General features: G+C 56.0%; 2 protein-coding genes across 2 annotated transcripts; one reads left to right on the top strand and one right to left on the bottom strand.

Annotated features, from left to right (window-relative positions):
• The first annotated feature begins 4,208 nt into the window (after window positions 1-4,208).
• Window positions 4,209-6,294, top strand: PPP1R18 (protein phosphatase 1 regulatory subunit 18). Its single transcript, XM_088157454.1, has 4 exons — window positions 4,209-4,236; window positions 4,647-4,861; window positions 5,436-5,660; window positions 5,887-6,294. The coding sequence occupies exons 1-4, from the start codon at window positions 4,209-4,211 to the stop codon at window positions 6,133-6,135; spliced, it is 717 nt and encodes a 238-aa protein (XP_088013580.1). The 3' UTR covers window positions 6,136-6,294.
• Window positions 6,295-8,592: 2,298 nt separating this feature from the next.
• Window positions 8,593-20,430, bottom strand: LOC106864178 (epithelial discoidin domain-containing receptor 1-like). Its single transcript, XM_088157453.1, has 17 exons — window positions 20,271-20,430; window positions 19,846-19,948; window positions 18,776-19,004; window positions 17,959-18,106; window positions 16,819-16,921; window positions 16,158-16,344; window positions 15,682-15,928; window positions 14,985-15,098; window positions 14,741-14,898; window positions 13,883-13,895; window positions 13,509-13,729; window positions 12,765-13,109; window positions 12,283-12,422; window positions 11,459-11,626; window positions 10,381-10,615; window positions 9,338-9,487; window positions 8,593-8,781 (listed from the first exon to the last, which is right to left on the bottom strand). Exons 1-17 carry the CDS (start codon window positions 20,374-20,376, stop codon window positions 8,635-8,637), a joined length of 2,814 nt encoding a protein of 937 aa, XP_088013579.1. The 5' UTR covers window positions 20,377-20,430; the 3' UTR covers window positions 8,593-8,634.
• Between the last annotated feature and the right edge of the window lie 2,913 nt (window positions 20,431-23,343).

The following is a 23,343-nucleotide window of genomic DNA, read 5'->3' as shown; positions in this document are numbered from 1 at the left end:
TTGGGAAAAATTGGGAAAATTTGGGGGAATTTGGGGGAATTTGGGGAGATTTGGGGTCTGGGGGATCCCAGGAAAGGAAATTTGGGGAAATTTGGGGAAATTGGGAGGAATTTTTGGAGATTTGTGGGGAATTTGGGGAAATTTGGGATCTGGAGAGTCCAGGAAAGGGAAATTTGGGGGAAATTTGGGAAGATTTGGGGGAATTTGGGGGGGAATTTGGGAGATTTGGGGTCTGGGGGATCCCAGAAAAGGAAATTTGGGGGAAATTTTGGGAGATTTGGGGAAATTTGGGATCTGGAGAGTCCCAGGAAAGGGAATTGGGGGAAAAATTGGGGAAAATTTGGGAGAATTTGGGGAAATTTAGGAAGATTTGGGGGAATTTGGGATCTGGGGGGTCCCAGGAAAGGGAATTTGGGGAAATTTGGGGGGAATTTGAGGGATTTGGGGGAAATTTGGGATTTGGGAGATTCCAGGAAAGAGAATTTGGGGGAATTCGGGAGATTTGGGGCAATTTGGGAGGAATTTGGGATCTGGGGGAGTCCCGGGAAGGGGAATTTGGGGCAATTTGGGAAAATTTTGGGTCTGGGGAGTCCCGTGAAAGGAAAATTGGGGAAAATTGGGGAAAATTGGGGAAAATTGGGGAAAATTGGGGAAAATTGGGGAAATTTGAGGGAATTTGGGGTCTGGGGGAGTCGAGGAAAGGAAATTTGGGGCAATTTTTTAGGAATTTGGGGACTGGGGAGTCCCGGGAAAGAAAATTTGGGGGAATTCGGGAAAATCTGGGAGGAATTTGGGATTTGGGGGGTGCCGGGAAAGGGAATTTGAGGGAATTTGGGCGGAATTCGGGAATTTTGGGGCCGCGCGGCTCCGACCCCACCCAAAAAACCCCCAAAAAACCCCGCGAGGCCCCTCCCCCTCCCCCAAGCCCCGCCCCCTTCCCCCCAAAGCCCCTCCCCCATTTCCGCACACAAAGAGGAACGCCGCCCCTCCCCCACCGCACCCCCCCCAAAAAAATCCGGGGGTTCCCCTCCCCCACATCAGCCTCCCGAAAATCCCCGAATTTCGCCCCAAAAATCTTCTTCCCCTCCCCCACCCTCCCCGCCCTGATTTTTTTTTTTTTTAATTTTTAATTTTTTTTTTTTTTTTTTTTTACGATTTAACCCCTCCCCCCACCCAAATCTCCTCCTCCCCACCCCTCCGCCCCCCCCAAAATTTTTTTTTTTTTTGGGGGGGGGTGCACAGGAAACCCCTCCTCCCCCTCCCGCCCCTCCCCCATCTTCCCCCCGCCCCTCCCCCCCCCCCAGGAAAAGCCGCTTTTCCTCCCCCCCCCCCCGCCCCTCCCCCACCCCTCCCCTCCCCCCCCCCCGCCGCTTCCTCCGGGTCCCTCCCGCGCTCCAGCCCGGGGTGAGTATTTTGGGGACCCCTCCCCCCCCTTCCCCTTCCAAAATTTGGGGTCCCTCAGGGTGGGGGGAGGGGCGTGGGACCCTCCCCCTCCCCCCCCCTTTGGGATTTCCCCTCCCCCTCTTTTTTTTTTTTTTTTTTTCTTTTTTTTTTTCTTTTTTTTCCACCCAAAAAACCGCTCCGGGCTCGCCCCTCCCCCCACCGGCCACACCCCGCGCGCTCCGGGGGGTCCCGGGGTGGGGGGGAGGGTCCCCAAATTTTGGGGGGAGGGTCTCGATCCCCTCCCCCACCCCGCGGTGATTTTGGGGCGTTCCCGGCGGTTTTGGGGATTCCTGGGATGCTCCCGGAGCGCGCCCCTCCCCCCCCCCCCCTCCCCCCGCCCCTCCCTCCATCCCCCGCGGATTTTTGGGAATTCTCGCGGGTTTTGGGGGGGAATTCCCGCGAGGGTTTTTTTTTTTTTTGGGATTCCCTTCCCCCCGCCCCGGAATTTTGGGATCTCTCTCCCCTCCCCCTCAAGGATTTCCTGAGAAATTCCCCTCAGGATTCACCCAAAATTCTTCCAATTCCCCCCCCCCCAGAATTCCCGGAATTCTCCAAAAAACGATCCCAAAGATTCCCCCAAAACTCCCCCCCCCAAATTCCCCCGAAATTCCACCCGGGTTCCCCCAAAATTCTCCCAAAATTCCCCCGAAATTCCAGGAATTCTTGGCGTGTGGGAATTCCCGGAATTTCGGGGACCCCCCGGGGATGATGTCCCCAAATGTCCCCTCCCTTTGTGGCTCTGTCCCCGGGGTGCCTCGGTGGTCACCGTCCCCTTCTTGGTGGCCACTGTCCCCCAAAGCCCATCCCATGTCCTTCCATTGTCCCCAAATTTTTCCCACTGCCCTCAAGTGTCCCCAATTCCCCCAATGTCCCCAAATGTCCCCAAATGTCCCAAATCCCCCCAATATCCCCCAACGTCCCCAATCCCCGCAATGTCCCCAAATGTCCCCAATGTCCCCAATGTCCCCAATGTCCCCAATGTCCCCAATGTCCCCAGTGTCCCCTGTGTCCCCTGTGTCCCCTGTGTCCCCTGTGTCCCCAATCCCCCCAATGTCCCCCCAATCCCCCCAACCCCCCCAATGTCCCCAAACGTCCCCAAATCCCCCCAATGTCCCCAAATCCCCCAATGTCCCCCAAATGTCCCCAAATGTCCCAAATCCCCCAATGTCCCCCAATCCCCCTCAATGTCCCCAATGTCCCCAAATGTCCCCAATGTCCCCCAATGTCCCCAAATGTCCCAAATCCCCCCAATGTCCCCAAATCCCCCCAATGTCCCCAACGTCCCCAATCCCCGCAATGTCCCCAATATCCCCAACGTCCCCTGTGTCCCCTGTGTCCCCAATCCCCCCAATGTCCCCAACCCCCCCAATGTCCCCAATGTCCCCCAATGTCCCCAATCCCCCGCAATGTCCCCGCTGTCCCCTGCAGTTCCCGCTCTCTCCTGCCGATGGCGCTCCCGAGCTGGAAGCTGCAGTTGCTGGAGCGGCGGCGGCGCGAGGAGGAGGCGGCGGCGCGCAGGGAGCGCGAGCAGCGGGAGCGCGCGGCGCAGGTGCCCACCTGGAAACGGGAACTGCTGGAGAGGCGGAGAGCGCGCGCGGGGGCACCGGGGGCACACCTGGGCACGGGGGGATGGGGGGCTCACCTGGGCACGGGGGACACACCTGGGCACGGGGACACACCTGGGTACGGAGAGACAGGGGACACACCTGAGCTCAGGGTCACACCTGGCTCAGGTGACACACCTGGCTCAGGGGTCACATCTGGCTCAGGGGTCACACCTGGGCACGGAGTCACACCTGGCTCAGGTGACACATCTGAGCTCGGGGTCACACCTGGCTTAGGGGTCACACCTGGCTCGGGGGTCACACCTGGCTCAGGGGGTCACATCTGGCTCGGGGGTCACACCTGGGTCAGGGATCACACCTGGCTCAGGGGTCACACCTGGCCAAGGGGTCACACCTGGCTCAAGGGTCACACCTGGCTCAGGGGTCACACCTGGGCAGGAGGGTCCAGGTGAGTCCCTGGCGCTGGCGCCGGGGCGGAGCCGCAGCTCCGAGGGGCTGGACAAACACGGCCGTGGCCCAAAATCCCACCTGGGATCCCCAAAATCCCACCCAGGATCCCCAAAATCTCCTCCGAGACCCCCAAAATTCCCCCCAGCATCCCAAAATCCCCTTCCCGGGATCACGGAAACCCCACCCGGGATCCCCAAAATTCCCTTCGAGATCTCGAAAATTCCCCCCAGCATCCCAAAAATCCTCCCCCAAAATTCCTCCTGGGACCCCTCAAATTCCCCCCAAAATTCCTCCGAGGACCCTCAGGACCCCCAAAATCCCCCCCAGGACCCCCAAAATCCCCCCCGGGGCTGTGTCAGCCGCCTGCGGAGCCGCTTTGTCCCCGAGGGTCCCCAGGCGGGAGGGGACGAGGGGCGGGGGGGCGGTGACCAAGGGGTCACCCGAGGGGTCAGGGGTCCAGGATGGACGTGGGGACGCTCAGGGGGGGGTGGGGCGGTCGCCAAGGGGTCACCCGAGGGTCAGGGGTCAGCCAAGGCTGTGGGGACAGCAGAGGGGGACCGGGCCAGCGCTCAGGGGCCATGGAGTGACCAGCGGGGTGGGGCCAGCGGTCAAGGGCACGGTCAGGAGCTGGAAGGTGGTGGAGGGCAGGGGGGGGGCAGGGGACATCGGGGACATCCTCGGGGACATCCTCGGGGACAGCGAACGGCCACGAGCCCACGGGGCCACCCAAGACCTCGGGGGTCACCCTCGATGGCCACAGCCCCCGTCACCAACCTCCGTGGCGCCGCTGTCCGGCCGTGTCCCCGTGTCCCCGGGGGTCACTGTCCCTGTGTCCGGTGATGTCCCCGTGTCCAGCGGTGTCCCCGTGTCCGGGACTGTCCCCACGTCCAGTGCCACCATCCCCGTGTCCAGCGGTGTCCCCGTGTCCAGTGCCACCGTCCCCGTGTCCCCCACCGTCCCCATGTCCAAGGTCAGCGTCCCTGTGTCACCAGGGGGTCACTGTCCCCGTGTCCAGTGCCACCGTCCCCGTGTCCGGGGACTGTCCCCGTGTCCAGTGCCACCATCCCCGTGTCCCCCACCGTCCCCGTGTCCATTCCGGGCGGTGTCACCTCGCCGTGACCCCCCGGGTCCCTCCCCGTGTCCCCACCCGGCCCTGCAGCGCCGCAGCGGCAACACCATCACCGTGAGACCCCAGCGTGGCCCCACTGGTGGCCCTGGTGGCCCCGGAGGTGGCCCTGGAGGTGGCCCCGGAGGTGGCCCCGGAGGTGGCCCTGGTGGCCCTGCTGGTGGCCAGGGCCCCCCCAAGAAGCGCTACCCCACGGCCCGAGCAGATCCAGGTGATCGGGGGGTACCTGGCGCTGTCCCGCTCCTGCCTGGCCAAGAACGACGCGCGGCGCAAGAAGGTACCTGAGTGTCACCTGTGTGATCTGTGTCACCTGTGTCACCTGTGTGTCACCTGTGTGTCACCTGTGTGAGCTGTGTGTCACCTGTGTCACCTGTGTGTCACCTGTGTCACCTGTGTGAGCTGTGTGTCACCTGTGTGAGCTGTTGTGTCACCTGTGTGTCACCTGTGTGTCACCTGTGTGTCACCTGTGTGATCCGTGTCACCTGTGTGAGCTGTGTGTCACCTGAGTGCCACCTGTCACCTGTGTGTCACCTGACTGTCACCTGTGTCACCTGTCACCCGTGTGAGCTGTGTGTCACCTGTGTCACCTGTTACCTGTGTCACCTGTCACCTGTGTCACCTGTGTGTCACTTGTGTCACCTGTGTCACCCAATCCCAGCCCATCCCAAGTTTCCCCAATGTCCTAAAATCTCCTTAAATCCCCCAAATGTCCCCAAACCCCACGATGCCCCAAAATGTCCCCAAAATGTCCCCAAATGTCCCTAAAATGTCCCCCAATGTCCCCAAATGTCCCCAAAATGTCCCCAAAATGTCCCCAAATGTCCCCAAAATGTCCCCAAATGTCCCCCAAGCTGAAGATCTGGTTCAGCGAGCGCGACCTGGAGCGAATCTTCTCGTACCCGTCCGAGGGGGGCGGCGCTGGCGGCCTGGGGACCCCCCGAGGACCCCCCCGGGACCCCCCCGGGACCCCCCGGCCACGAGGAGGAGGAGGAGGAAGAGGAGGAGGAGGAAGAGGAGACCCCTCCCCCCACGCGGGGGGGTGCCGGGGGGGCTGCGGGGCCGCGCCCTGCTCGTGGGTGGGTGCTGGGGAGGGGGATTTTGGGGGGGTTTGGGGGGGTCTTGGGAAGGGATTTGGCGGATTTGAGGGGGGTTTTGGTTAATTTGGGGGGGATTTGGGGGGAATTTGTGGTGCCGGGGTATCTTGGGAAGTTCTGGGGTTGATAATGGTGGATTTGGGGGGAAAATTTTGGGGGGAGTTTTGGGGAGATTTGGGGGTCCTTGACCCATTTTCCCTCTCCCCAGATGAATCTTGCCGTCGGTAACCCCGGCCCCAGCCCCCCTGGGAGCCCCAAGGACCCCCGGGAGGGGCAGGACAGGGACGGACACTCGGACAGGGACGGACACTCGGACAAAGATGGACACTCGGACAGAGACCCCCAAACCACCCTGGGGGGATTCCAGAACATTCTGCCCACCCTGGCGGGGTCTGGGGGGGTTTTTTTTTTCACCCCATTTTATATCTTTGTTAGTACCGGGGGAGGGGGGGTTTAATTATCCATAACGAGGGGGTTTTTTTAGCCTAATTAAGGGATTTTTATACTGGGGACGGGGAATTTTGTCAGTATTGGGCCAGTTTGGACTGGGCCAGGCCCTGTTCGGACTGGCCAGGAGGGGCCAAAAGCCGAGGCAGTGTTTGGGGGAGGGGGGGCAAAGCTGCTTTAAAGGGGGGTGAGGGATGGGGAGGGAGAAGGGACGAATTTGGGGGGAGAAGGGGCAAAAATGGCGCAGGCTGGAGTAGGCCGAAGCCTGCGGCCTGCTCTTGTTGCCATGGCAACAAAGCCTGCGGCCTGCGTACTCCTAAGGCCTGTGCCTGTCGCCGTGGCAACAGTCTGCAACCTGTGGCCTGTTCCTGTTGCTATGGTAACAAAGCCTGCAGCCTGCCTACTCCTAAGGCCTATTCCCGTCACCATGGCAATGAAGCCTGTGGCCTATGTACTCCTAAAGCCTGCGGCCTGCTCTCATCACCATGGCAACGAAGCCTGCGGCCTGCCTACTCCCAAGGCCTGCTCCCGTCGCCATGGCAATGAAGCCTGCGGCCTGCCTACTACCAAGGCCTGCTCCCGTCGCCATGGCAACGAAGCCTGCGGCCTGCCTACTCCTAAAGCCTGCTCCCGTCGCCATGGCAATGCGCCGCTGCTTGGCTGCGCTTTTATCGCGACAGTGACAATAAACGCCGATGTCGGTGACAATAAACGCTGACCTCGCTGCTGTGACCCCGGCTGGTGACTCCAGGGACAGGTGGGTGGCGAAGGGGGGGAGATATAGAAAAAAGTAGAAAATCTGCCCCCAAAAATTATAAAAAATCTGGAAAAAAAAGGCTTAAAAAGGGTCCAAAAAGGTTCCAAAAAAAGCCTAAAACAGGTCAAGAAAATATATTTTTAAAGCATGGAAAAGGCTCCAAAAACAACCAAAAAAAGGATCCAAAAAAAGCTCCAAGAAAGCTTCAAGAGTTCCAATCCCTCACGTTTTCAGGGTTCAGGGCACCCCAATCAGTTTCTGAGGAGTTAAAGGGGATTTTTTCATTATTAAAGGGAATTTTCTGGGGGAAAGTGGAGGGTGAGGGGGAAAAAAAGGGATTTTTCTGTGTGGAAAAATGGTGATTTTATTGGAAAAAAGGGAATTTTTTGAGGGCAAAGTTGTGTTTCTGAGAGAAAAAAAGTGGATTTATTTAAAATTGGGGTGTCCTGAAGAGGGAAAAAATGGAGTTTATTGGGAAATCTTGGATTTTTTCCAATAAAAAAATTGGATTTGGGGAGAAAAAGTAGTTTTTTGGTGAAGTGGTATTTTCTGGAAGGTTTTTTTTTTTGTAGTAAAAACAACATTTTGATGGGAAAAAAATGAAGTTTTGAGAAATTCTTGAGAGGGAAAAAAATAATTTTCAAAACGAGACAAACCCAAAATTCACATTTATTAAATTATTAAACTTAACAAAAACTTCAATTTTCCTCCCCCCCCCCGAAAATATTTCCAGCCCCTCCCCCAACGCGGGTAATTAAGCACCTCTTCATTAATTAATGTTAATGAGGGATTGCGGGGGGGAGGGGCTGGGAAAGGAGGAGGAAGAGGAGGAGGAGGAGGAGGAGGAGGAGGAGGAAGGTGACCGGTGGTCACTCAGTGTCTGGTGGTCACTCAGTAGTGGTGGTCACTGATGACGATGATGATGATGGTCACTGATGATGATGGTGATGATGATGATGATGATTATGAGGTCACTGATGATGATGAGATCACTGATGATGATGATGATGATGAGGTCACGGATGCTGCTGCTGCTGCTGATGATGATGATGATGATGACGTCAGTGATGATGATGACGATGATGATGATGATGATGGTCACTGATGATGTTGATGATGATGATGAAGTCACTGATGTTGATGATGATGATGCTGATGCTGATGATGATGATGAGGTCACTGATGATGATGATGCTGATGATGATGAGGTCACTGATGATGATGCTGATGATGCTGATGATGATGTCACTGATGATGATGATGCTGCTGATGAGGTCACTGATGATGATGATGATGATGATGATGATGAGGTCACTGATGTTGATGATGATGATGAGGTCACTGATGATGATGATGATGAGGTCACTGATGTTGATGATGTCACTGATGCTGATGATGATGCTGATGATGATGATGAGGTCACTGATGTTGATGATGATGAGGTCACTGATGCTGCTGCTGCTGCTGATGATGATGAGGTCAGTGATGTTGATGATGATGATGACGTCACTGATGATGATGATGATGATGAGGTCACTGATGTTGATGATGATGATGCTGATGCTGCTGATGATGATGAGGTCACTGATGATGATGATGATGATGATGATGATGATGATGATGATGATGATGAGGTCACTGATGTTGATGATGATGATGACGTCACTGATGATGATGATGATGAGGTCACTGATGCTGCTGCTGCTGATGCTGCTGATGATGATGAGGTCACTGATGTTGATGATGATGATGTCACTGATGCTGATGCTGATGGTGGTGGTCACTCAGGGTCCGGTGCAGGTGGCCAAAGTCCGGCCTCTCGGTCGCCTCCCGGGCCCAGCAGTTCAACATCAGCCGGTGCAGGGCCGGGGGGCAGCCGGGGGGGCAGGGCAGGTACTCCTGGGAACTGGGGTTACTGGGATGGACTGGGACGGACTGGGACGGACTGGGCCCATGAGCCCATCCCAGTCCATTCCCAGTCCCTCCCAGTTCATCCCACTCCCTTCCACTCCCTCCCAGTGCCCCCTAATCCCATCCCAATCTCTCCCAGTCCATCCCAGTAACTCCCACTCGCTCCCAATCACATCCCAGTCCCTCCCAGTTTCGTCCCAATCCCTCCCAGTCCATCCCAGTCCCTCCCATTCCATCCCAGTCCCTCCCAGTTTCGTCCCAGTCCCTCCCATTCCATCCCAGTCCCTCCCAGTCCCTCCCAGTCCCTCCTAGTTTCGTCCCAGTCCATCCCAGTCAATCCCAATCATCTCCCAGTCCCTCCCAGTCCATCCCATTCCCCTCCCAGTCCATCCCAGTCCATCCCACTCCCTCCCATTCCCCTCCCAGTCCATCCCAGTCCATCCCATCCCCTTCCCAGTCCATCCCAGTCCATCCCATTCCTCTCCCAGTCCATCCCACTCCCTCCCAGTCCATCCCAGTCCCTCCCAGTCCGTCCCAGTCCCACCTGTTGCCCGCGGTTCCGGAAGTGGTGCCCGGCGTTGGCGATCACCTGCTCGTCGCTCAGGGCCCCGTACGGCTGCTCCCGGCAGCGCGTCAGCACCTCCCAGAGCGTCACCCCGAAGGCCCAGGCATCGCTGGCGGGGCTGAAGGTCCCCTAAAGTCCCCAAAATTTGGGAATTCCGATATTCCAGAACTCGGGAATTCCGATTTTGGGGTTTGGCGTTGGGAGATTTTGGCGAATTTTGACAAATTTTGGCGAATTTTGGGGTTTCAGCTCCTCCCAGAGCGTCGCCCCGAAGGCCCAGGCGTCGCTGGCCGGGCTGAACGTCCCCTAAAATCCCCAAAATTTGGGAATTTTGGGGAATTCTGGAATCCCAAATCCCCCAAACCTAAAATCCCAATTTTTACTCCTAAAATCCCAATATTTTCCCCCTAAAATCCCAATGTTTTCCTCCTAAAATCCAAGTTTTTTTCTTCTAAAATCCCAATCTTTTCCCCCAAAAATCCCAATATTTTTCTCCTAAAATCCCAATATTTTCCCTTAAAATCCCACTTTTTTCCCCATTTTTGCCCCCCAAACCCCCATTTTTTCACCTAAAATCCCAATTTTTTCCCCCCAAAATCCCAATTTCCCCCCAAGCTCTCACCATGAGGATGCACTCCCAGGCCATCCAGCGGATGGGCACCAGGGCACCAGATCCCACCCCAAATCCCCATTTTTTCACCTAAAATCCCATTTTTTCCCCCTAAAATCCCAATATTTTCCCTTAAAATCCCACTTTTTTTCCCATTTTTTCCCCCAAACCCCCATTTTTTCTCCTAAAATCCCATTTTCCCCCAAAAATCCCAATTTTTTCTCCTATAATCCCAATATTTTCCCTTAAAATCCCACTTTTTTTCCCATTTTTCCCCAAAAAATCCCATTTTTCCCCCCCAAACCCCCATTTTTTCACCTAAAATCCCAATTTTTTCTCCTAAAATCCCAATTTTTTCTCCTAAAATCCCATTTTTCCCCCAATTTTCCCCAATTTCCCCCCAAGCTCTCACCATGAGGATGCACTCCCAGGCCATCCAGCGGATGGGCAGCAGCGCCCGGCCCCGTACCCGATAATAATCGGCGGCGTAAAGATTTCGGCTCATCCCGAAATCGGCCACTTTGACGGTGAATCCGTCGCCCACCAGGCAATTCCTGGTGGCCAAATCCCGGTGCACAAAATTCCTGCGTGCCAGGAATCGCATCCCGGACGCGATTTGGGCGCCGACGTGGAGCAAAGTGGAAAAACTTGGATGAAAAAAGAGAAATATTTGTGATTTTTTTTTTTTTTTTTGGATTTTAAATGTTTGGGGTTTTTTCTTTCAAATGTGTGTTTTATTTCTGTTAATTTTTTTTTTTTTTCCTGACCTGAAATCTGATCGTTTTGATAAAAAATTGGTTTTTTTCTCCTCTAAAACCCCACTTTATCCCTCTCATCAAAATCCTTTTTTCCTACTCTAAAATTTGCATTTCCCCCCCGCCTAAAATCCCCGTTTTCCTACCCTAAAATCTGCTTAAAAAAAAAAAAAAATTTTTTTTCCACCTTTATTCCTCTTTTACCCCCAAAATTCACTTTTCCCACTTAAAAAAATCCCATTTCCCAACCCCCCAAATTCACTTTTCCCACCCCAAATCCTCCTTCCCGCCCCGGAAATGCTGACAGGAAATGACGCGGAGTGGGCGTGGCTGGGGCGTGACCGGAAAAGGCGGGGCTTGGAGTGGGCGGGGCTTCTCTTAAAGGGCCAGTGCCCCAGAAATGTGAATGGAAAGCAATTGGGAGTGGGCGTGGCTGGAGTGGGCGTGGCCTGTCCCGGGTGTGCTGTGAGTGGGCGTGGCTTCTTTGGGGGTGTGTCCTGGATGATAGGCATGGCACAAAGGTGGGAGGGGCTGCTCTTAAAGGGACAGAACCCTCAAAGTGGGCGTGGCGGCAGTGGGCGTGGCTTCCTTTGGGCACACCCTGAATGACAAAGTGGGAGTGGTTTCTCTTAAAGGGCCAGAACCCCAGAAATGCGGATGACAAGCGATTAGGAGTGGGTGTGGCTGGAGTGGGCGTGTCTCGGGTGGGTGTGTCCGGGTGTGGGCGTGTCCCACCTGAGGGCGTGGCCTCGGGGCCCGCCCAGGAACTGGTGCAGGTCTCCGTGCTCCATGTACTCGGTGACGATGCACAGGGGGCCGGGCCCCGCGCACACCCCCAGCAGCCGCACGATGTTGGGGTCCCGCAGCCGGCCCAGGGTGCGCGCCTCCTGCAGGAAATCCCGCCTGGCCCCGCCCCCAGCATGACATCAGCACACCTGGGCACACCTGGGTATGCCCTGAGTACACCTGGGCACACCTGAGTACACCTGGGTACACCTGGGTATGCCCAGGGTGCGTGCCTCCTGCAGGAAATCCCGCCTGGCCCCTCCCCCAGCATGACATCAGCACACCTGAGCACACCTGGGCACACCTGGGTACACCTGAGTATGCCCAGGGTGCGCGCCTCCTGCAGGAAATCCCGCCTGGCCCCGCCCCCAGCACAGGTATCAGCATACCTGGGCACACCTGAGTACACCTGGGTACACCTGGGTACACCTGGGTATGCCCAGGGTGCGCGCCTCCTGCAGGAAATCCCGACTGGCCCCGCCCCCAGCATAACATCAGCACACCTGGGCACACCTGGGTATGCCCTGAGTACACCTGGGCACACCTGAATACACCTGGGTACACCTGGGTACAGGTGAGCCCTCCCCAGGTGAGGTTGCTCAAACCCAAGACCCTCCTGGGATCCTCCCCAGCCCTTCCCATTCTGTCCCAGTTCCGTCCCAGTCTATCCCAGTGCTCCCAGTTCACTCCCAATCCCCTCCTAGTCTCTCCCAGTCCATCCCAGTCCCATCCCAGTCCATCCCAGTCCATCCCAGTTCCCCCAGTTTCCATACCGGGCGTTCTTGGTGGCGTCCGGCCGCAGCACCTTGACCGCCACCAGCAGGGGGCGCCCTGCGGCCGGGGGGGCGGGGCCTGACCCTGGGGGCGTGGCCAAGTCCAGGGTGTGGGGGGCGATGACCTCACACAGCAGCACCTGGGGGCGGGGCCAAGGGAAAGGGGGCGTGGTCAAGCAGTGAGGGCGTGGCCAATCAAGAGGAGCATTTAAAAAACCCTGAGGGCGGGGTGAGGGTTAATAATGGGCGGGGCCAATTCCATTAAGGGCGGGGCTAAGCCATGGTGGGTGTGGCTTTCAGAAGGGGTGGGGCTAAAGGGTTTGGGGTGGGGCAAATGATTTAGGGGCGTGGCTAAAGCCCCATTTGGGGCGTGGCTAAAACCTCGTATAGGGGCGGGGTTAAAGCCCTCAATGGCGGGGCTAAGCCGTGGTGGGCATGGCCTCGGTGGGGGCGTGGCTTGCTACAGAGGGGGCGTGGCTTACCTCTCCGAACTGCCCCTCCCCCAGCTTTTCCCGGAAGCGCAGGCAGTGCCGGGGGAAGGAGGGGAGGGCGGGGCCGTGGGCGGGGCTGTGGGCGGGGCCTGCCAGGGCGTAGGCGGAGCCTCCGGTGACATCAGCCTCGGCATAGGCCCCCGCCCCCCCTTCGGGCTCACCTGTGCGGGTGGGAGAGGTAGAGGTGAGGTGGGCGTGTCTAAAGTGGGCGTGGCCCTCTCGTAGCCCCGCCCTTACCGTCGGTGTTGATTGGTTTGGCGCCGTCGGGCGTGGCCCGGGCGAGGCCTCCCATTGGTCGGGCGTAGGTGGCCAGGAGCAGCCGATAGGCCGGATTGGCTGGGGAGGGGTGGGGTGGGTGTGGTCGGAAAGGGGCGTGGCCACGAGGTCACACCCCCTGCTCCTCCCCCCGTCCCATTCCCAAGGGATTTTTGGGGTCATTTCCAGCCTTTTCCTCATTCCCGGAACCATTTTTTGTGGAGGTTCCAGGCAAAAAAAATTGGGTGAAAAATTCCTCCCTCCCCTTTTCCCCCTGTTTTCCCCCATTTTTCCACTTCCTCCCTTTTTTCTGTTTCTTTTTCCCCTTTTTCCTCTCCCTTTTTTCCCCCTTTAGTTCCCATTTCTCCCTCCCTTTTTTCCCTTTTCCCCCTTTTCCTCCCTTTTCCCCTTTTCCCCCTTTTCCCCCCTTTTTTCCCCCTTTTCCCCTCTTTTCCCCCCCATTTTTTCCCTTTTCCTCACCAGCCCCAGGGGGCAGCGGGGGGGGTCTGGGCCGTGCCCGGGTGGGTTCCTGGTACTCCCCACTTCCGCTTCCGGTTCCGCTTCCGGTTCCGGTTCCGGGGGGGATCCGCTCGTAGCGGGGCAGCCCCCGAGCCCCTCCCCCCCCCCGTGGCGTTGTTGATGACCACGGTGTCCCCCGAGAGCTGAACCCGCAGCGCCGCCTCCGCCCCGCGGCCCGGAGCCTGCCGGGACACCGGCCACAGCCCGTTAGAACCGGGTGGAACCGGATAGAACCGGCTAGAACCCGCTAGGACCAGTTCTGCCGAGCTTAGAACTGGTTAGAACCCATTAGAACCAGTTAGAACTGGTTAGAACCAGCTACGACCAGCTAGAACCCGTTAGAACCGGCTACAACCAGTTAGAACCCGTTAGAACCGGCTACAACCGGCTAGAACCAACTAGAACCCGTTAGAACCCGCTAGAACCCGTCAGAACCAGTTCGAGCAAGTTCTGCCTAAGTTAGAACTGGTTAGAACCAGTTACAACCCATTACAACCAGTTCAGCCTCCGTTAGAACCCATTAGAACCGGTTAGAACCCGTTAGAACCAGTTCAGCCTCTGTTAGAACTGGTTAGAACCCATTAGAACCAGTTACAACCTGTTAGAACCAGTTAGACCCGGTTAGAACCAGTTAGAACCAGTTAGAACCAGTTCTGCCTCGGTTAGAACCAGTTCCGAGCAGATAGAACCAGTCAGAACCAGTAAAAAATTATTCAGATCAGTTAGAACTGCTTAGAACCAGTTAGAACCATTCCAATCCCCTCCCAGTCCTTCCCAGTTCCTCCCAGTTTGTCCCAGTTGATCCCAGTCCATCCCAGTCCATCCCAGTCCATCCCAGTGCCTCCCAATCCCCTCCCAGTCCCTCCTAATTCATCCCAGTCCATCCCAGTCCATTCCAATCTGCTCCCAGTCCCTCCCATTCCCTCCCAGTGCCCTCTAGTCTATTTCCAGTTCCCTCCCAGTCCATCCCAGTCCCTCCCAGTCCCTCCAAATCCACTCCCAGTCCCTCCCATTCCCTCCCAGTGCCCTCTAGTCTATCCCCAGTTCCCTCCCAGTTCCCTCCCAGTCCATCCCAGTCCCTCCCAGTCCCTCCAAATCCACTCCCAGTCCCTCCCATTCCCTCCCAGTGCCCCCTAGTCTATTCCAGTTCCCTCCCAGTTCCCTCCCCGTCCATCCCAGTCCCTCGCAGTGACCTTTCCCAGTGGCCCGGAGCAGAGGCGGTGTCGCAGGGTGAGGATGAGGAGGGCCAGCAGCAGGAGGATGATGGCGCCCAGGCAGCCCAGCAGCGCCGGCGACTGCCCGGGCTCGGCTTTGGCCACCGGCGGGACCAGTCCGAGCTCCCCGGGGGCTACTGGGAGGGGCAGAGGAGCGTCATGGCCACGCCCACCTCGGATAAGCCACGCCCAGTTGAGCCACGCCCAGTTGAGCCCCGCCTACCCTGGGTGGTGACGTTGGTGGCCCCGCCCCTGTCGAGGGCATTTTCCAAGATGGCGGCAGAGGGGTCAGGGCTCGGGGGCCACCCACTGGCACCCGTGGGGTCATCCAGCACCTCTGGGGACATTGATGATGTCATCAACGGTCAGTGATGTCATTGACAATGGGTGATGTCATGGCCAGTCAATGATGTCATCACCAGTCAGTGACGTCATCAACAGTCAATGGTGTTATCGCTAAATCAGTGACGCCGTTGATTGTCAATGACCTCATCAGTCAACCGATGATGTCATCAAACCACCGTTGACCTCATGACCCAATCGTTGACCTCAACACCCAACCATTGACCCCATGACCCAACCATTGACCCCAACACCCAACCATTGACCCAATGACCCAACCATTGACCCCAACACCCAACCATTGACCCCAACACTCAACCAATGACCTCATGACCCAACCATTGACCTCAACATCCAACCAATGACCCCAACACCCAACCATTGACCCCAACACTCAACCAATGACCTCATGACCCAACCATTGACCTCAACATCCAACCAATGACCCCAACACCCAACCAATGACCTCAACACCCAACCAATGACCTCATGACCCAACCAATGACCTCATGACCCAACCATTGACCTCAACACCCAACCATTGAGCCATTGACCAACCATTGACCCAATGACCCAACCTGAGACGAAGGAGACCTCACTGAAGAGCATCCACTCGGCGCCGAAGAAGAAGCGGCACTGGATGAATCGGGCGTGGCGCCCCCCCAAGGGGACGGTGACCAAGCGGGCGCTGGGGTCCTTGATGGCCCCGGCCAGGCTGTGGGTGGCCACCGTGGGCTCCCAGGCCGTGGCCAGGCTCTTCTTGAAGCGACACTCGACCGCCCGGAAGATTCCGACCCCGCGCGTGTGGAGGTTGTTACAGTGGACCTGGGGGGGGGGGGGGGCATGACACATCCCATGATGCCCTGGGGCAAGGTGACCACTCCCAGTCCCCAGACCGTGGTGGTCACTCATCTGTCCATCCATGGCTGACCAATCCCACAATTCCCCGGTGCCCAGATCTCCCAGCATTCCCTGGGGCACTCATCTGTCCATCCATGGCTGACCAATCCCACAATTCCCCGGTGCCCAGATCTCCCAGCATTCCCTGGGGCACCTGCATGGCGTGGAAGGCCCGGAGCTCCTGGAACTCGAACTCCAGCTCCACGTGTGGGTGTGGCCCGGGGGGGCGTGGCCACCCCACGTAGTCGTAGCCCGGCCACAGGCGGCGCTCGCGGGTCCTCAGGAAATCATCGAGGCCCAGGACCCCGTCCGAGAGCTGGCCCAGCCCCCCGAAGTGTAACCTGGGCAGGTGAGACACACCTGGGTATGGGGAGAGCCCTGTCCCACCCACCTGGGCACCTCCCAGTGACACCTGGGCACCTCCCAATGACACCTGGGCACCTCCCAGTGACACCTGGGCACCTCCCAGTGACACCTGGGCACCTCCCAATGACACCTGGGGACCTCCCAGTGACACCTGGGCAGGTGGGACACACCTGGACACCTGACTTGTCCCATCCCACCCACCTGGAGATCCCCCAGTGACACCTGAGGACAGTTTGAGGACACCTGGAAACACCTGGGGATGGTCTGGGGACACCTGGGGATGGTTTGGGACACTTTGGGGACATCTGGAAAACTCCCAGGACAATTTGGGGACACTCGGTGGGGGATTGGATGCAGGAAATTTGGGAATTCTTGGGGACGGGTGGGACAGGTGACCCTTGGGGACACCTGGGGACACCTGGGGACAGGTGGGGACCCCGGGGACTCACGGGCCAGCGCTGAAGCCGTCGTAGGTGGAGTCGTTGAGGACGATGGGGACGGGGTCCAGGGCCATGACGTGACCCCGCGGGGCCGTGTAGGACAAGAGCCCGGCTGGGGACAGCGGGGTCACCTCGGGGCCACCACGGGGGCACCCCGGGGTCACCACGGGGTCACCGCGGGGTCACGGCAGGGTCACCACCAGGGTTAACGAGGAGCCATCATGGATGATGTCATCAACCCAACCATTGACCCCAGCACCCAATGAATGAGCCCGAAAGCCAACCGATGATGTCATCAACCCACCGTTGACCTCATGACCCAACCATTGACCCCATGACCCAACCATTGACCCCATGACCCAACCATTGACCCCAACATCCAACCAATGACCCCAACACCCAACCAATGACCTCAACACCCAACCATTGACCCCAACACCCAACCAATGACCCCAACACCCAACCATTGACCCAATGACCCAACCATTGACCCCAACACCCAACCATTGACCCAATGACCCAACCATTGACCCCAACACCCAACCAATGACCCCAACACCCAACCATTGACCCAATGACCCAACCATTGACCCCAACACCCAACCATTGACCCCAACACTCAACCATTGACCCAATGACCCAACCATTGACCCAGTGACCCAACCATTGACCCCATGACCCAACCATTGACCCCAACACCCAACCATTGTCCCCAACACCCAACCATTGACCTCATAACCCAACCATTGACCCCAACACCCAACCATTGACCCCAACACCCAACCATTGACCCAACGACCCAACCATTGACCCAATGACCCAACCATTGTCCCCAACACCCAACCATTGACCCCAACACCCAACCATTGTCCCCAACACCCAACCATTGACCTCATAACCCAACCATTGACCCCAACACTCATCCATTGACCCCAACACCCAACCATTGACCCCAACACCCAACCAATGACCCCAACACCCAACCATTGACCCCAACACCCAACCATTAACCTCATGACACAACCATTGACCCCAACACCCAACCATTGACCCAATGACCCAACCATTGACCCCCAACACCCAACCATTGACCCCAACACCCAACCATTGACCCCAACACCCAACCATTGACCCCAACACTCAACTCACCCTCCCAGGGGCAGCCGTAGAGCTCGAGGCGCAGGCAGACGCTCATGGCACGCGGTGCCCGCGGGTACACCCGGAGCGCCCGGGCCACCGGCGCCGGCGCCAGATCCTTCAGCACCACCCCCTCGGGGTCCTCATTGCCACCGATCACCTGCGGTGACACCGTTGGGACCCCAGGTGTCCCCAAGGTGTCCCCAAGGTGTCCCCAAGGTGTCCCCAAGGTGTCCCCGAAGTCCCAGGTCACTCCATTCCCCCCAACACCTCTGATGTCCCCAAGGTCTGCTTGATCACCTCAATGTCCCCAAATGTCCCCAAATCCCCTCAATGTCCCCAAATCCCCTCGATGTCCTCAATGTCCCCAATGTCCCCAAATCCCTCCAAATGTCCCCAATGTCCCCAAAAGTCCCAAATCCCCCCAAATGTCCCCAATGTCCCCAAAAGTCCCCAATCCTCCCAATCCCCAAATCCCTTCAATGTCCCCAAATCCCCTCAATGTCCCCAATGTCCCCAAATCCCATCAGTGTCCCCAAATCCTTCCAATGCCCCCAAATCCCCCTGATGTCCCCAACCCCTCCCAGTGTCCCCGATGTCCCCAACCCCCTGATGTCCCTGTTGTCCCCATGTTCCCAAATCCCATCAATGTCCCCAAATCCCTCCAAATGTCCCCAATCCCCCCAACGTCCCCAACCCCCCGAATGTCCCCAATGTCCCCAATCCCCCCGACGTCCTCAACCCCTCCCGATGTCCCCGATGTCCCCAAATCCCATCAATGTCCCCAACCCCCTGATGTCCCCAATGTCCCCGATGTCCCCAAGGCCACCTCAGCTCCCCAGCGGTCCCTCCAGCGCAGCCAGCGGCGCCGGTCGCGGCTGTAACGCAGCCGGTACTGGTGAGCGAACTCGCGGCCGTGTCCCCCCGCGTGGCGTCCCTGCGTCCCCACCAGCGTCACCACGTGCAGCCGGCCCAGGTCAACCTCCAGGAACTCCTGCTCGGCCGGGAACACCGGCCCGGCCGGACACCAGGCGCCGTCACCGTCACTGCGGCCCAGCCTGGGGACATCGGGGACATTTGGGGACATTTGGGGACATTCGGGGACATTTGGGGACATTTGGGGGTTTGGGGACACCCAGGGGACACCGGCCTGGCTGGGCACCAGGCGCCGTCACCGTCACTGCGGCCCAGCCTGGGGACATCGGGGACATGTGGGGACATTTGGGGACATGTGGGGACATTTGGGGACATTTGGGGACATTCGGGGACATTTGGGGACATTTTGGGGTTTGGGAACACCCCATGGACATCCAGGATAACTTGGGGACATTTAGGGACACTCATGGATATGGGAAAATCCAAGAATTTGGGGACATTTTGGGGTTTGGGGACACCCAGGGGACACTTGGGGACAGTCACTGGACACCAGGCCCTAATACAGATCTAAACTGGTCTAAGCTAGTTTATACTGGTCTGAAGAGCTTTATACTGGTCTGAATTGCTTGATACTGTTCTATACTGGTCCAAACTGGTTTACACTGGCCTGTACTGGTTTATACTGGCCTGTACTGGTTTATGCCAGTTTACACTGTCCTATACTGTTCTATACTGGTCTGAACTGGTCTATACTGGTCCATACTGGTTTATACTGGTCTATACTGGTCTATACTGGTCCATACTGGTTTATACTGGTCTATACTGGTCCATACTGGTTTATACTGGTCTATACTGGTTTATACTGGTCTATACTGGTCCATACTGGTCCATACTGGTCTATACTGGTCTATACTGGTTTATACTGGTCTGAACTGGTCCATACTGGTCCATACTGGTTTATACTGGTCTATACTGGTTTATACTGGTCTATACTGGTCCATACTGGTCCATACTGGTCCGTACCGGCCGTGGCGGGCGGCGGTGGAGTCTGACCAAGCGCTGGAGGCCGAGAGGCGAAAGTCGGGGATGGTCCCGTCCTGCATTCCCAGAGCAAAGCGACAGCGGCCTGGGGACAGCGGGGACACATTGGGGACATTGGGGACATTGGGGGGACATTTGGGACATTGGGGGACATTGGGGACATTGGGGGGATTGGGGGGATTGGGGACATTTGGGGACATTTGGGGACATTTGGGGACATTGGAGGACATTGGGGACATTGGGGACATTGGGGACGTTGGGGGACATTGGGGACATTGGGGGCGTTGGGGACATTGGGGACATTGGGGACATTGAGGGGATTGGGGACATTAGGGACATTTGGGGACAGTGGGGGGATTGGGGACACATTTGGGGACATTTGGGGACAGTGGCTCTGTGTCTCTCACCCAGGTCCAGCAGGGTCCCCTTCTCTGTCCCCTCTGTCCCCCACGGGGTCCCCTCGGCCACCCCGGCCAGCAGCAGGAGGGGGAGGGGCAGCGGCAGCGCCGCCATGGGGATGAACTGGGAGCACTGGGAATGAACTGGGAGTGAACTGGGATGAAATGGGAGGGACTGGGAGGGAACTGGAATGGACTGGGATGAACTGGGAGCACTGGGAATGAACTGGGATGAACTGGGAGGGAACTGGGATGAAATGGGAGGGAGCTGGGGAGGACTGGGAATGAACTGGGGTGAAATGGGAGGGACTGGGAGGGAACTGGGATGGACTGGGATGAACTGGGAGCACTGGGAATGAACTGGGAGTGAACTGGGAGGGACTGGGATGAACTGGGAGCACTGGGAATGAACTGGGAGGGAACTGGGAATGAACTGGGAGTGAACTGGGAGTGAACTGGGATGAACTGAGACACCCCCCTCCCCCCCAGCATCTGCTCCCAGAGTCCTTTGCGGCAATCCCCCCCCCAGCTCCCCTCCCCCCCCACGGCAGCTGCAGAGGGGGCGTGGCCTCATCCTGACCCCGCCTCCCTCATTTACATAAAGTTGAATATTCATGAACCGCCGTAAAAACCACCCGGGGGGGACAAAATCGCCCCCAAATTTCCCAACATTCCCCCCCAAAAAAATCCCCCCAAATCCACACAGATTTCCCAAAAAATTCCCCCAAATTTCCCCCAAATTTCCCCCAAATTTTCCCCAAATTTCCCCCAAATCCCCTGAAAATTCCTCCAGAATTCCCAAATATGCCCCAAAAGACCCCTCCTGCAATTCCCAAAAATTCCCTCAAATCCCCTCAACTCCCCCAAAGTGCCCCCAAAGTTTCCCAAAATCTCCCCAAAACAACCCCCAAAAATTCCCCAAATCCCCCCCAAATTCCCCCCAAAATCTCCCCAAATCCCCCCCCAAAAAATCCCTTCAAACTCCCTCAAAAATTCCCCCCCCAACATCCCCCCCCCCAAAAAATGACCCCAAACTCCTCCTCGAATTCCCCAAATCCCCGAAAAATCCCCCAAACTTCCCCCAAATCCCCCCAAATCCCCCCAAATCTCCCCAAACTCTCCCTCAAATCCCCAACATTCCCAAAAATCCCCACAATTCCACCAAAAGTTCCCAAAAAAATCCCCCCAAAAAAACCCCAAAAAACCCCAAAATTTCCCGAAATTCCCCTAAAATCACCTCAAGCTCCCTAAACCCCCCCCAAAATTCTCCCCAACTCCCCCCAAAATTCCCTAAAACCTCGAAATCCCTCCCCAAAATTCCCTCAATTCCCTTCAAAATTTCCCCAAAAAATCCCCCAAATTCCCCCCAAAATCCCCCCCCCCCCCCCAAATCCCCTCGACTCCCCCTAAAATTCCCCCAAATCCCCCAAATTTCCCCCAAAATTTCCCCACCGGCCTCCTCGGTTCCTTCTCCTCGCTCCCAAATCCCCCCCTGGATCCTCCCAAAATCCCAAAATTCCCGGGACCTCCCCCCTCTGGGGGGGTCTCCAGGGGGGTTCCCGGACTCCAAATTCCCGTAGGAATTCCCAGAAAAAAAAAAAAAAAAAAAATCCAAAAAATTCCCTAAAAAAATCCCCAAAAAACGACGAGGGGGGAAAACCCCAAAATTCCGCGCTTTTTTTGAGGCGAAATCCCCCCAAAATTCCCATTTTCATTCTCAAATTCCCCCCAAATTCCCATTTTTGGGACTCTCTCATGCCCCAAATTCCCATTTTTGGACCCTTTTATTCCCAAAATTCCAAATTTTTGAAACTTTTTTTTTCCCCCAAAAATCCTCATTTTTTAGGCCCTTTTTTCCCCAAAATTCCCGATTTTTCAGACCGTTTTTTTTGCCCCCAAATTCCTGTTTTTGGAATTTATTTTTCCCTCAAATTCCCATTTTTGGAACCTTTTCCCCCCCCAAACTCCCATTTTTTTGAACCTTTTTATTCCCAAAATCCCCAATTTTTGGGACTTTCCCCCGCCCCCCCAAATCCCCATTTTTGGGACCTTTTCCCCCCTAAATTCCCGATTTTTTGGACCCTTTTTTCCCCAAAATTCCAATTTTTGATACTTTGATTCCCAAAAATTCCCAATTTTTGAATTGTTCTATCCTAAAATTCCCAAATTTTGGAACCATTTCCCCCCCCCAAAACAAATCCCCATTTTTGAGACCCTTTTATTCCCCAAAATCCCCATTTTTGAAACATTTTTCTTCCAACATTCCCAAATTTTTTGTGATTTTTTTTTCCCCAATAATTCCCATTTTTATTCCCAATAATTCCCATTTTTATTCCCAATAATTCCCATTTTTATTCCCAATAATTCCCTTTTTTTTTTTTTGACTTTTTATCCCCCCCCCCCCCTCGAAATTCCCAATTTTTGGGGTCCCCCCCTGTCTGGGGCTCCAGCCCCTCCCCCCACGGGGCCGGATCCTAAAAATATTTGGGAATCCCTGGAAAGTCACGTGACCCCGCAGCTGCTTTTTGGGACAACAGCTGGAAAAGGCGGAGGGGGGAGGGGGAGAAAATTCCGGGCGATTTTTTTTTGGGGGGGGGGAAATTCCTGATTTTTTTTTCGTCATTATTTCCCCATTATTAGCGGTTATTTCCGGTTATTAGCGTTATTTCCCCATTATTAATAATTGTTTCCAGTTATTAACTCTTATTTCCCCATTATTAGTCTTTTATTTTTCCAATTATTAGTGATCATTAGTAATTATTACCCGATCACTAATCATTGTTCCCAGCTATTAACAGCTATTTCCCCATAATTAGTCATTAATTTCAGTTATTAGCCGTTATTTCTCCATTATTAATCTTTATTTCCCAATTATTAGCCATTACTTTCAGTTAGTAGCAGTTATTCCCCAACTATTAGCAGTAATTTCCTGATTGCTAATCATTATTTCTGTTACTATCCATTATTTCCCGATTATTAATTATTATTTCCCTTAATAATTAGGAATTATTACTGCCGCTTTACGCCAAAATTATTAATTATTAGATATTAATTATTCTCCCCATCTCCCCTTTATTTTGGA

This window comes from Sturnus vulgaris, assembly GCF_052056855.1.
Source record: "Sturnus vulgaris isolate bStuVul1 chromosome 38 unlocalized genomic scaffold, bStuVul1.hap1 SUPER_38_unloc_1, whole genome shotgun sequence".
NCBI classification, from domain to species: Eukaryota; Metazoa; Chordata; class Aves; order Passeriformes; family Sturnidae; genus Sturnus; species Sturnus vulgaris.
Note: the sequence above shows the minus strand (reverse complement) of the source record. Positions and strands in the feature narration are given on the sequence as shown.

Bases quoted from the DNA above. Each gene is read 5' to 3' on its own strand.
- LOC106864178 (XM_088157453.1), bottom strand. From the start codon at position 20,376: ATGGCGGCGCTGCCGCTGCCCCTCCCCCTCCTGCTGCTGGCCGGGGTG. The intron at 19,005-19,845 runs GTACGGACCAGT...CGATGTCCCCAG, and splicing joins ACCGCCGCCCGCCACGGCCG to GCTGGGCCGCAGTGACGGTG. The intron at 15,929-16,157 runs GTGCCCCAGGGA...CCCCCCCCCCAG, and splicing joins GGGCCTTCCACGCCATGCAG to GTCCACTGTAACAACCTCCA.
- PPP1R18 (XM_088157454.1), top strand. From the start codon at position 4,209: ATGGCCACAGCCCCCGTCACCAACCTCC. The intron at 4,237-4,646 runs GTGGCGCCGCTG...CATCACCGTGAG, and splicing joins AGCCCCCGTCACCAACCTCC to ACCCCAGCGTGGCCCCACTG. The intron at 4,862-5,435 runs GTACCTGAGTGT...ATGTCCCCCAAG, and splicing joins ACGACGCGCGGCGCAAGAAG to CTGAAGATCTGGTTCAGCGA.